The sequence below is a fragment of the Lontra canadensis genome, unplaced genomic scaffold, assembly GCF_010015895.1.
Source record: "Lontra canadensis isolate GAN:19392208 unplaced genomic scaffold, GSC_riverotter_1.0 scaffold9, whole genome shotgun sequence".
Taxonomy (NCBI): Eukaryota; Metazoa; Chordata; class Mammalia; order Carnivora; family Mustelidae; genus Lontra; species Lontra canadensis.
The window spans coordinates 1,955,788-1,969,769 of record NW_022631003.1 but is presented as its reverse complement, the minus strand read 5'-3'; the positions used below and the strand labels follow the sequence as shown (position 1 = coordinate 1,969,769).

Genomic DNA, 13,982 nt, shown 5'->3' with positions numbered 1-13,982 from the left:
ACCTATTTGGGTGTTCAGAAAGAGAAAAAATGTACTCTCTGATATTAAATAAGATATTTTGCAAATTGATTGACTACTACCCAGGCTTTTGTTCAAATTCTCATCATCTGTTGATCATGGCAATGGACTCCCAGAGTCTGTCTCTTGTTTTGTACCTACCTCCTTCCCATCCTTTTTCCAACTCCTAGTAAGACCCTCCTAAATGCAAACTTTTTGTTAAGACTTGCCTACTTAAAAACCTCCCCACTGTCTTAAAAATAAAGGTCAAATATCTTAGCATGATGGAAAAAATGCTTAGTAATCTGGCCCTGGTTCTCTCTGCAGACTCCTGCACTCAGTCAGTGCCGAAACACCACCATTCCCCCAATACCTCACTTGATTTGACCCTCTGTGATGCTTGTCTTTTTCTTCTGACTGAAACACCCTCTTTGCATCAGAATTGTGGCAAACTCAGACTCATCCTTCAGACACAGCTAATGCTTTCTCCCTCCTGTGAAGATTCCAAGACCTCTCCCAGGCAGAATTAGATTTCTCTTCTATACAAATGTTGCAACTTGTGTCTACTTTCTGCATGTCTTACACCTCTCATTTATAATGTACCATGATAGAGACTTATCTAACATGCTCTCTTGTCTCACCTAAACCACTTCTGTTCTTCAGAAATACAGCATCATGGTTTGAAAGAACAGAAGTTCTGGATGTAGACAAATTAGGGTCTGGATCCCAGGCAACAATAGCTAACATTCATTTATCACATATTTTGTGTGAAGCCTAAGTGCTTTACATGTATACTCTCTTTAATTTTCACAATGATAAGATACATATTAATACTCATTTGCAGACAAGGACATTGAAGAGCTAAAGTCACTTGGAGCACAAAACCAGTGGGTGGTGGAGCCAGAACTAGAGCCCTAAAAAGTTGGCCACAGATTAAAATTTCTTAACCCCCATATGATCCTTTAGTTAATTACCCTTTGAATTTTTCATAACTGAGAAAGGAGGGTAAATGGACTGTAGGAATTTGGTTACATTAACACCAGTAGCATCTACTTAATTGTTAGTATTAAACAAAATAATGGTCTCCCACTTTTCTTGTGGTTCACTTATATTCATAAGTGGTATATAGATTTATTTGGCCTCCTGGCTAATATGTATAGTCTTTGCCCCCTTACTATCAGGTCGTGCACCTCTGTCAGAAGAAGGAGGTCGGTCTCGTTTATCTAATTGGGAAGAAAAAGCTGAATTTCTTGTAGCTTGTTTCAGTTCAACTGATTTTGTGTAATTGTAATACAAAGTAATTCTCTGAAAAATTTATCTTAAGGGCTTACTTATTTAGTGTAGCACATGACAAGTAATTAGTTATTGATATAACCAGAAGAAATAAATATGTGGCTCAATAAGAACCAAGAATAAAATATAAGTCAAAATAATTTGACAGCTGAATCTCTTATTAACAGTGTAGGCCAGAGAATAAATCTCCCTTACATAATACTAGCAGTAAATTTACTTATACTTCGCTTCACATCATTACTAATTGTTCCATTAAAATTGAATAGTCAGGAGGGTAAGTAGGAAATGATGTCCTCAAATTTCAAATAGACAACAGGCTATAACTCTATCATTCAGAAATCTAGACTTGTTGATCAATTCTATGAAAAGCAACATTACATATTTGAGAAAGTATTTGAAATTCTGGTCAGCAAATATGAACAAAATGTGGTGCCACCCACGTTTTTTCTAACATGTGCAAGCTGAAAATGTATATCTTAACTCACGTAATTATTCTAAACAGAAATGTCAAATTCCCAATCAGCTGCTTCAGAACATTGATTGCCTAAATACACATATTTAGCTCCATAAAATTAAGAGTTTTGAATTCAACATTAACACGGCTGACTTGGTTTTAAAAGCACAGCATACTGTGATTTTGTGTGTATGTGCAAGTGAATGTGTGTTTGTATATCGTATTACGGCACATTTTCACATGAAGTGCATATAAAAGACCATTACACATCTAAGTCGCATTCTATTTAGGTTCTAAGAACACATGCTAGGTTGTTTGGAACTGAAATAGTTTGACTACATTAAAACCAAAGCTTATTCATACTGAAACTTTGTTTTTTTTCTTCAAGCTGCTCTGAAATGGAGAGCTTAGTCTCAGAAATTTAATTTATTTGTGAATTTGAATTGGGATTTACATAATTTCTCTCCTCGCTTTATTTTGAATTTAATCAGTTTCAAAACCATTAAAAAGGTATAAACACACACACACACACACACACACAAATGTGATGGAGCAATACAATCACTCATGCTGTTCTTGAAAATGAAAGGGACTTGTATTACTTTCTACTGAACAATTTCACTTTTGAAAGACTCTATGGTCTATTCTCCCTAGTCACTTCCTGATAGTAAAGTGGGGACTTATTGGAGGAACACTGGTAATTTTCAGGTGATTTGGATATCATTTAGACTAGATTACCTTCATGCCTGATCTAATTTTGAACCCTCCTTAACTCAGATTTTGAAGTTTCTAGTTTTTGTGCTTCTGGAGTTACACATATTTTCTCATGCTCTTCGGAGGTGCAGGAAGTTGATGGTAGTATCATAAATAAAGAGAATATGTCACTCACTCAAGGGTATGCAACACATGGGAAAGTTGGTGCTTAAATTCTTATCTTCTGTTTCCTAATCTAATGAATGATCTTTCCACCTCAGATCTTCAATATTTTCACTATATTTGTACTTTAACTTCCTAAGCTTTCTGTTAGAGATTCTACTAGGGAACTGATTTTGAGGCCCTAAAATGTTAAGTTCCAGGAGCATGTATAAGACTACAAGAATGTGAATTTTAGAACGAAGACAATTACATCAGCTTTTTAAAGTCCATAAATGACAGTGCATCATGCATTTATTCTTTTTCAGAATTTCATTCAAAAAGTGATAGGGAAATTAAATTTTATTTATTTGGATTATTTTACTCATAAAATTTAAAATTCATTAGGAAACAGAAGTCTGGTATTACATGATGACATGAAAACAATATTTTAAATCCAATGTCTAGAATATTCATTATTTTTAAAAAGTAAGGGCTTACAAGTCTGGCTAGCAAAGTTAAACAGTACCCTAACCACAGCTCACCTTGCATTTTTAAGAACACTCACTACAGCTTTCCTTAATATCATAAATTATCCTAACTGAAGTAAATTCTTCATTATTAAATAATTAGTAATAGTAAATATAGCTTAGAATTAGAGCAGAAAAGCATAACAAATATAAGCCATAGTAATGAACTAAGCAATATTACAAAGTACATGACCTTGTATTGGTATATAAAATATCTATATAGCAAATTAGGGGCACTCTCCATAGCTTTCTGGATAATGGCATCTCAATGGAGCCATTTTATTTGCCAAATATGTTTGTGTGTGTGTGTGTGTATCGCTTTTAATTTAAAAGCAATACCTCTCCCAAACTAAAGTGTTTTTAAAAGCTCACCATGTTACCAATGCAAAAGTTTACACCAATGTAAATATTTTATAAATGTTGTACATAACTTGTTTTGCTTTGAAACCCAATTTGTCTTAGGAATAGATATTAACATGTTTTAATTTTAGTTCAAAGAGCAGGACTAAGTAGTTTAGATTTTTAAAACTTTGAATATTAACCCGTAGTACAGGAAATACTGGAAAGAAGACACACAACCAAAAAAATCAACCAAAACTAAGGACTACTTTGGAATCTAGGCATAAAAGTCCTACTGGGGAGGATCCAGCATTTAACCCTCTTCATTTAAGCACAGTTCTCGTGATGAACACAAAGTCAGTGGGAAACCAAGGAGCACTAGGGAACACACAGGAAGACCCGATCATGCAGCACTGTCCAAAGTACTGAAGTGGCCTATGACTTAAGCCTCACGGAGTGCCATACTAAGTCCTAGAGAATGACTCGAGAATTAAGGAAATGACATCTGGAATGCCTTTGACATGTGCCTGACAGAAGTAAAGAAACAGAAGTGCTTGCAAGGCCACCATCATAAATTTGAGTGTGAACATTTCTCTGAACCAATGATTCCTTTATGGTGTAGAAATGAATACACTTCACAATTTTCATTTTAGGTCAGAGGCAGTGCAGCTTGTGTTACAACTGAAAAGAGAAATACTAAAGATAAAAGAAAAAAAGGATGGTGCTGAAAACAAACATGTTCAGCAGCCGTTGTCATTCAACTTACCCAGATGTGCTTTTCATGAGATGGAGAAGGATGGATGGAAAAGAAAAGCACACAAATGTTAATGGATACATTTCAGTCCAAAGAAAGCCATGGAATAAAACAAGAGCATCATTTCAGATGTGCAAAAGCTCAGATATGAGAAAGACATGGTGTCTTTTTTGTTTGTTTTTTCACCATGACACACATACTCACTGCGTCCAAAAGCATGATCAGGTTGAGGGCAGCTCTAATTGTTGACTAGTAAGTCTGTCTCTTGAAAATGAGCCACTCTGAAACATGCATGACCACATTTTTCCCAGCCTCTAGTATACCCCGGGAAGAAATCAGGCACTTTATTAAAGAACATTCTTTACCTCAGGCCACTCCTGGCTTATTTTACAAATAGAAGCAATACTTACAAAACAGTGCTCAGATCCTTATATGGCCTTACGTGCTTATTGTTAGAGCTCAAGACAAAGTATGATGGACCCCTGGAGAGGCAGTGACTTAAGAGAGTGCTAGGGGTGAGGGTCAGAATATCTGGGTTCCAGTTCTCATACATGATTTGGTCAAAATTACTAGTAAGTGCTGATTTTCAGTTTCTTCACCTTAATCTGGGGCAGGAAGAAATTTTACATTCTGGATCCATAATTTTAATAGTCTCACACATGTCATAATAATTGTTATTTTTATAAGTATGCATTTGCCAGTCTTCAGCACGTGAGAAAGCATGAAAGAATTTTATCACCCTTGTCCTCCTGCTATATTACTTCCTCCTCCGCTGTTTGAGCTGGCAAAATAAATGGTGTTGGTGCCAACTGAGTCTCTTTCAATAGGAATGTTTATTTGGACAGATGTTTATAAATGTTTCTCTGAGGAAAAAAGAAAGCTTGATTGGTTTGCCAATATTACCATAAAACATCACAAAACAGCATTAATTTAAATGTAGTTTTTGAGGTAGCCCTCTTGCTCCCTGGATATAGTAGTGGCACTGGGAAAATATGGAATTTAAATAATTCAACAAAAAGCAATGAGAATATTATTTTAAATTTTTCTATACAAGCATAATAGACTAATTCTTCAAAAAAATAAAACTTACTACAACTCATAAAATATATTAAGTACAACAAAATATGAAGCAGAAATTCATATCTCAGAAATTAGGCAAGTTAGTTTCCATTTTTACTGCTCAATCATTGTAAAGAAAAAGGCTGACGTGCAATGGAACACCCTGTACGTGCCTCATCTAAACGCATTCATTCAGAGAAACTAGGTATTGTTTTATTAGATAGGCCTTTGGGAGAATGCATATTCTTTGGCCTTAACTCCAGCAGAGCTGTGGGAAGCTCTTCAAATTTTCACATGAACAAAACCCATAAATGTCCATACGCATTGGCACCACCATGTTCTAAGAAGTTTAAGGCATCTTTTTTTACATCACACACGCAACAGAAAGAAAATTAAAACCAAAAAGAGATTGCTTCTAAGGGATTAAAATGGCTTTCCTGTCAACATACCTGTGAACTCTTTGATGAGCTCTTAAAAAAGGCAATTTCTGAGCTCTCCAGGAAAATTGCCAAACGTATTTGGGGCCAGTTATTCCCATGGACAAAATAAATCTTTCGCAGCCTACCAGCTATCTAGGAATTGCTCTCAAATAAAACAAGTTGATTAAATCTGCACACAGTGGACTATTAATAACCCTCACATCTTCATTTGTCATTTTCAAAAACAGAAAACTTATACCAATAAAAATACCTTAAATATAAAATATAAGAGAAATTATGAAAATAAGCAGGAAACACAGACATAAAGGAGACACTCAAAAAGGACTGTTTCAAGTTCTGATATATTTGTTACCAACTTTTGTAAGCTGTCCGATTTCTCTGAGTCTTTATGAACTTTCTTATTCTCCATAGTCAATTAATTTAAAGCAATACTGAGCAGTCAGTCATCTCATTCGCTAATATTAAGTATTTCCACTCATGACTTAAATGTTTTGCAAAGGACAAAAAGCTAGAGTCACAAGTGACTCTGACATATGTTGTGGGAATATACTACAAATTCATGTCAGAGAGAACATATATTTGCAGAGTTTTTTCATTTAGATAAAGTGTTTACTTTTTCTTCTTTCTATATTCTTTCCTACAAGCAGTTATTTGCAACAACACATAACCTCATTATTCTTTTTTCTCTTCACTCCAGATTGTCAAGGTTATGATAATAGCAAGACAGATTCTGTGAAAAATAAATGTTCTTCAGTTAAAGACCACTGTGAGTAACAGGCAAGTAACAAGTTTTAATTGACAGAGAAAAAGAACAGGTTTTAAGTTATCATTTAATGAATAAGATCAAAACCAATTATTGGCATGTTTTCCTTGGGAACATCAGCATACATCCAGACACACGGAGACATTACCAGCTAACATATGTCATAGTCCAAAATGGGTACCTGAAACTTTTCAGCTGTCTCACTTTCATCTTCTAGATCTCTTATTGAATGAATGGGCCTTTGCCTGTTTATAAACGAGTCAACTTTGAATGCTAAAACTTCACATGATCAGTAAGTCACAACATGAGCTTCTATGTGGAATGTGATTGTCTCTCACTTCTCAAGGTTCAAGCCAGTGACTCAGAAAGATTTTAAAATCAGTGATTAACACCGGATTGGGAAGTGAATGGGCAGTAACTGATGTGGAAATGTGCAATAAAGAGAAGATTTCTCTTAATAGGTGAAACTAGAGAATGTTTAAATGCTGACGGCCAAAACACAGAAGAGAGCAGAATCTGAAGGCATAAGAGCAAATGAGAAGTCAGCACAACATGACTGAGAAACTGCGAAGTGATGGGTTTGGGCAAGAATCCTACTTTCCTCTAATAAATCGGGAGAGGGACTAGTGTTAGTTTTTGGGCAGCAAATAATTCAGGGTACCCTGCTGGTTTCTTTTTCTCTCCCTCTGAGGCAGACTGCGAGCTCATCTGCAGAAGATGCAGGTTTGAGGACAGTGGAGGTCTCTAACGAAAGTTACAGAGAATAGAAACAAGATTGGTAAGAGGAAAATACTGCAATTATCGGGCACTGCTGAGTTTCTAAATGAAGCTGGCTCAACTTCTTCTGCTATAACTTCTTCTCCAGCAGCACAGAGGTATTCAAACACAGACATGAAGAAAATTTACTGGTGGCCATGAGTATGACATTTGGATACAACCAAATGAAAGAGGTGCAAAAAAATTAGGCATTTTTGAGTGTGTTGAAATTATGCACATGGAGTCAAAGCTAAATAGGAAGCAAGAAGAGGACAGAAAGGGGCTAGTGTGCTGGGGTAAAGATAAAATAAATGTTCAGGCACATTTCCAGTTATCTTTATAATTAAAAGGAAATGATTCAGAAGTTTTCAGTAGGGTTCATCATCACCCTACTTGGGAAAACTTTTCATTAATGTTAATATTGATTTCAAATAGCTAAAGTTTGAGATTCTTTTTTCAAAGATCTTATTTATTTGTCAGAGAGAGAGAGAGAGAGAGAAAGGCACAAGCAGGCAGAGTGGCACGCAGAGGCGGAGAGAGAAGCAGGCTCCCTGATAAGCAAGGAGCCGGATGCAGGACTCAATCCCAGGACCCTACTAGCATCATGATCTAAGCCAAAGGCAGCAGCTTAACCGACTTAGCCACCCAGACGTCCCTAAAGTTTGAGATTCTTGAGGCTCTTTAAGAGAGGTTAAGAAGTCTTTATTCTTCTAAGAATTCAGCTGTTCATTTGTCTGGTAAATTTAACCCAGTTAGGCCCATGGTTAAAGTTTTGATTATGTAAAATCTGAAACAAAAACATTTATTTTTGTATATACATGTGCAGAAAACATACATTTTTTTTTTAGTGGAAATCTTTTGGTCTAGAACTATTTTTAAAATAAAACTCTAGCAATGAGATATAGATAACCACTGCCCTTCTTAGGAACATGGAAACAAGGAAGACAACCTTGCTCGATGGCTGGCTAATTGTAAAAAACTGCGGGAAGAGACGGCATCTTCAAAGACCTTATGAAAACCCTATGTAGAGCCAATAAAAGATCCTATATATGCCGGAATAAATGGGGAGAAGTCTTTCCAGATTAATATGCCAGCATTATATTTAAATGTACCTTAATTAGTGACTTTTTTTCTTTTAAAAAAGGAGGTTAATTATCCTTGCTGTTTGATACTGATTTTATAAGTTTCATTGGAATGAACAGCCTAAGATTGATTCAAGCACAGATTTAAATTTCTTACTTAGCTTATCTATAAGCAATCATTACTATTCTTTTATCAAACTTTGATATATTATATGTGGCTAAATATATAAATAAAATTAATCTTTAAGACAGCTACATCTTGTGCTTTGAAACTACCTTCCCCTTCCAGTGTTAAAAAAAAAAAAAAGTGTTCAGTTTGAATGCATTTGTTGCTCGTGTTGAAAGATGGGATAAGGTCAGATGAGAAACTAATTATTCTCTATAAAAAAATATGCTACCCTCTTTAGAGTATAAAGAGAGTGAGAAGTTCTTTTTTGACTCCCTATATAAAGCATCCAAAATTATACAGGATATTCAAGGTCCAGCTGACAGACAGCCACATGCTTTTAATTGCAGCTTTACCCCGAGATCCCAAATAATTCAGAGGAAAGCTGAGCTCTGGAGGTCTGGACTCTTGTATGGCCCAGGCCCTGGAAAGCTATGTTTCCTCACAGGTGGAGGAAAAAAGCAGCTGCTACCTTGAAGGCTTTTTGAAAATTGAAAGAGATAATGCATATGAGATGTGTAGAACACCACCTAGAATACTATCACTGCTCCACGTGCTTATCAGTTATTACATATATAATAGATGATTATCATTATTATACAAAGAATGAGGAGGAAAATGGAACACAATATACGCACACAGGGAGAGAGGAGTAATTACAAATAAGTGATAGATATTAAATATATTAGGACCATAACATGCAAGATGGGAAGTAGAGAGAGAGAAAGCTGGTGAGATAAACAGGGACCAGATGATGCAGGGACATACGGGCCATATAAAGGCATCTGGAATTTATCCTAAGGAAACTAAGTAATAATTGAGAGATGTAGGCAGGTTCAGAAACTTAATTTAGATAGATATCTTTAGCTGAAGTGTGAAGAATGGATCATAGGAAGGCAAGAATAGAACATGGATTTACTACGATGGTCTGAAAAAGGAAAGAAGAAAATCAATTCCTTGGAGAGATTTTGAAGGGATGGTATATGAGTAAACAGAGGTGCACAGAGGAAGAATAAGGACAAGACACACCAAGGGCGAAGACGAAGTCCAGTTTCCTGGTTTGTTCATCTGAGTAGAAGTCACTGCTCTAATATCTGTTCTTTTCTTAGGTTTTCTTTCTTTCTTTTTTTCATAATATTTTATTATGTTACGTTCGTCACCATACAGTGCATCATTAGTGTTTGATGTAGTGTTCTGTGATTGATCGTTTGCATGGAACACCCCATGCTCCATGCAACACGTGCCCTCCTTAGGTTTTCTTTAGAGTTCTTTCCCCATGCAGCTTCTATTCAGGCATTCAGCTATTCAGAAAATATGTTTTAGTACTCTCAGTATGCCATGCACTACGATATTAAAAAAAAAAAAGTAAGATAAAAAGGGTTCTCCTGAGTTCTGTTCTCTGAATTATATGGACAATCATAGAATTCCAGGGTAGGGAGAATTTGAAGAGCATGTAAGTCAATCTCTCATAAAATCTGAATCCCCCATATAATAATTCTGCCACATTACACATACTTGGCAGCTGTACATTGGACAGAATCATGAGGAAAAACTCTCTTTCCAGGTGGTTAATTCTTTCTTCTCAGATATGTGATTGCTAACAGTTCTCACTTAGATTCAGCTCAAATTTACCCATAACAACATTTGACTTTTGGCCCAAGGTCTTATCACAAAGATATTGATCATGTTCCTTGGAATAGATGCTGGTTTGAACATATTCACTTGAAGAGTATTTCTCAGAAATTAACACAATACCCAGATATGTGATCTGTGCAGTGCATAGAATGTGGGCCCTATCAATTGCTTATGGATACTGAAAATCATTACTTTCCTTGTCAGACATTGCAAACTTGTCTTTATTTATTTACTTATCTTAACAGAAACTGCTATCTCAGGAGTTACAGTTAAGATCCCCCTATACATAGACATACACCATAGCCTCCTATACACAAGTAACTGGTAAGGGTAGTCATGAAATTGGATGGCGATTATATAAACATCCTTATTAAACTTTATCTTGTTTGATCTGGATCTCTATGTAAAGGTTTTCCTTAAACAAAATGATTTCTTTAAAACCTTAACTATGCCTTCCAGCTTCATTCCTGCACAAATCTGATACTCTTATTTAAATCACTTGTGACAAGAGCTGAGTCTAGCCCTCTCTGTGTTATCAGTACTTTTGTTCAGCCCCTTTGATCACAATGGTCCCATCAGATATAAATCCATTTTGTTAGTTTCAACCCAAGGTGATGTTCAGAAGTGTCATTTACAAAGTAAATGAAATACTTTCTGAACTCAATAAATGGTGTTTCTACAGCATTTTCCCCCCTCTAATGTGTCTAGCTTATTCTTAAAGGACTCCATTTATTCTTGGTCACCAGTAATCTTTCTTATTGATCAAAAATAATCTAATAAATGTTATACATTATTTTAGAATCTAACAATGAGGTGACCAGTCTTTAGTTTGGAGAACAACTTTCAAATAAGAACATGAGGTCGCTTTAGGCTTGCAGCACTTTATTATTTTTATTTTTTTGAAACATCATTAAATTATCTTTATTTTGTGTATTTACTGTTTTAGACTTGAAATGTATTGTCTGTATCTTGTGTTTACAGCTTTTTTCTTGGAAAATGCAGATTAACGTGTAAATGAAATTGATTATACAAAGCAAAAAAAATCGTAGCTTCATTATTCTAAAAGAAAACAAAATTAAGCTACATAGTTGCAGACTCTTATAACATGCATCCACAATTACACAAGAGAAAACACTAAAACCTATAGGTACTAGTGTAAATAAAAATATTACTTAGCTTATGCTTATATCTATAATTTCTTCCACTGTAGGTGAACGTTAGATAAAATACATATCTCCTAGTTTTTATTATTGCTCTTAGTTTTGCTTTTTGAAATTTTTCTATTATTTCAAAAGAAAAATGGTTCATTCAGCATTCCAAAGTGTGCTTATATTAGTAGAAATAAATATTTAATTTTAAAATGTTGTCATTATCTATTCCAAATACTTTTGAGCTCTTTCCCTATAATAATAATTCTCCCATTCTCCTAAATACTTTGAGTATTCAGTTGTCCTTTAGAAATGTCTTTCTAACTAAAATCTAAAAGATATTTATATAGACATAGGTAATATACATGTATAGATGTATGTATATATATATGTGTGTGTGTATGTACATGTAAAAATGTTATGTATACACACAAATATATACATGCATGTATATACACCCAAACACAGACACACATACACACACACACGCTACTCTTTGCCTAACATATTTTTCGGTCTAAGAAAATAAATATTAAAAAATCGGTAAGTGTAAGTGGGTATTTTGAAGAACCAGATTTTTCAGAAAATAATTTTTGTCTCACAGTTTACAATAATTTGAGTTGACAAAGATAAGTTTCCATAAAGTAGGGAGAAGGAAAATATCTTTTTTGGTGAACCAGCTTCCAGTCTAATTTGTACTGAAGATGAAAATTGCTGGGGCACCTGGGTGGCTCAGTGGGTAAAGCCTCTGCCTTCGGCTCAGGTCATGATCTCAGGGTTCCGAGATCAAGCCCCATGTCTCAGCCCCATGCTGAGCAGGGAGCCTGCTTTCCCCTCTCTCTCTGCCCGCTGCTCTGCCTACTTGTGATCTCTCTCTCTGTCAAATAAATAAATAAAATCTTTTAAAAAAAGATGAAAATTGCTAGCCTTTAATGTATCAGTTTAACTTTAAGCATTTATTATCAGTACATATGTATTTGGAAGTATTTATGTTCATAGAATTGGATGACAAGGCAATGGTAGCTCTCAGTGTATGTAGAGAAGACATGCTTGCAAAGTTTCAAGTTGGAAACTGGGACGCATTTTCTCAGAGAAATATTGAGAACATTAGCTTTAGGTTCTGAAATATTCTACTTTATTCTACTTTATTAGATTCTTTTGAGTTGAGTTCCCAGAGTGTTTTCCTGTGGTCATGTCTGTATTAAGTGAATCTTTGACTATAACTGATGGATCCAAGTACAAATATCAGTTCCACATGGAGCCAATTACATGCTTTCTCCCAGGAACTGAAAATTTGGAATGGGGTGAAACAGAAAATATGAGCTCTTGACAACCCTCTAGAGAAATATTTCATAATCTCTTACTGTTGAAATTTTAGAGTTGTCCTGTCTCTGTTGTTTCTGAAATCTCTGAGATTCTCTAATAGCCTACCACAAATTCCCCCTTTGCTTTCTCTAATCAGATTCGATTCCTATAGCATGCTTACAGAATAGATTTTTGCAGAGGAAGCGAAGACATTTACCTTCCATATATATAACATTAGTTACATGGCAAAATGTATTCAAAGCTTCTAACACACATCTTACAAATTAACCTCTGGAATACAACTCATTTTTAAGTTTGACTTGGCACACAGACATTTAATAAATACTTATTGAATTAATCAATGTTGTGGAATTTATGTAATATCTTTCATTATGAATATTTTCAGTGATATTTATTTTACTTAGAGATATGCAAACTCTGAACCTTCCAAATGCCAAAGATTGAAAGTGTAGAATCTCAAAACACATTAAAGATTATGCACTGAGGAAGACCCTTAGGATTGCAATGGAAATAAATTAACTAAATCTACAGAGCTTCACTTTTATGTCTTTGAAGTTCTAACATAAAGATTCACTGGTAATGATTAACTATGACTGCCATGCTCCAAGGATAAAACCGCTTCTCTGGAGGATGCTGCTGATAGCTGAGTTGGAATGTTAATTTCATTTTAATGATGTTGAAAAATTGATTTCAAATCCATATTCATTTAGCAATGATATCCACTTGGAAGAATATAGCATACTTAACATAATAATAATGCATTACGTATATTATAACTAAAGATTGAAAATGATAAATTAGTATATCAATATTAATATGGGTTTTTTCAATTTATGTCTCAAGATACAAAAGATCTCAGTATGCATACACATCTCAATAAAAAATTACGTAGTGTAAAAATGCAGGAGGAAAATTCTTATAAAAATTAAGATAAAATTTCAGAATTTATATTTCTGGAGATAAGTAATCATTCACAGGGTATTCTGTCAATTTTAATATGTTCACTGCCTATCAAGGACTGTCATGAGGGTTAGACCAGTGTATCACTACTGAAACAGATAACTTCATCTTTAATCTTATAAGTCTCTAAGCTTCTTGGAATTAAAGTTGAGTCTAGAGATGAACAATTTTTAAGTCAAAACATGTAAAAAACAGTTCAGACTAACTAGTCTTCAGATTGCAAGTATAAAGTAGAAAAAAGAAAAAAGTAGAAAAAGTAGAAAAAAAGTAGAAAAAAGAAACAAAAAAATTGAATAGAAACACGATATTTCTGAACCCCAAATATAAAGAAAAAAATCTTAAAACTTTCATTCAGAGAGAGAGAAAAGAAACCCTACACGTTATATACAAAAGAATGACAATAAAGTGATACTAGATATAACTAGAAG

The 13,982-nt window shown here is 34.6% G+C and overlaps 1 protein-coding gene across 20 annotated transcripts in view; it reads right to left on the bottom strand.

The window, feature by feature from the left end:
- The window catches only part of PPFIA2 (PTPRF interacting protein alpha 2), a 483,812-nt gene that overhangs the window by 41,070 nt on the left and 428,760 nt on the right, over positions 1-13,982 (bottom strand). For 9 of the 20 annotated variants that reach the window (XM_032854666.1, XM_032854670.1, XM_032854668.1 and 6 more), the window contains one exon: positions 4,232-4,240. The exons of the other annotated variants lie outside the window; for them this stretch is intronic. In XM_032854666.1, the coding sequence (XP_032710557.1) occupies positions 4,232-4,240 (9 nt within the window). The remainder of the gene's footprint in view (positions 1-4,231; positions 4,241-13,982) is intronic. 20 annotated transcript variants of the gene reach the window in all.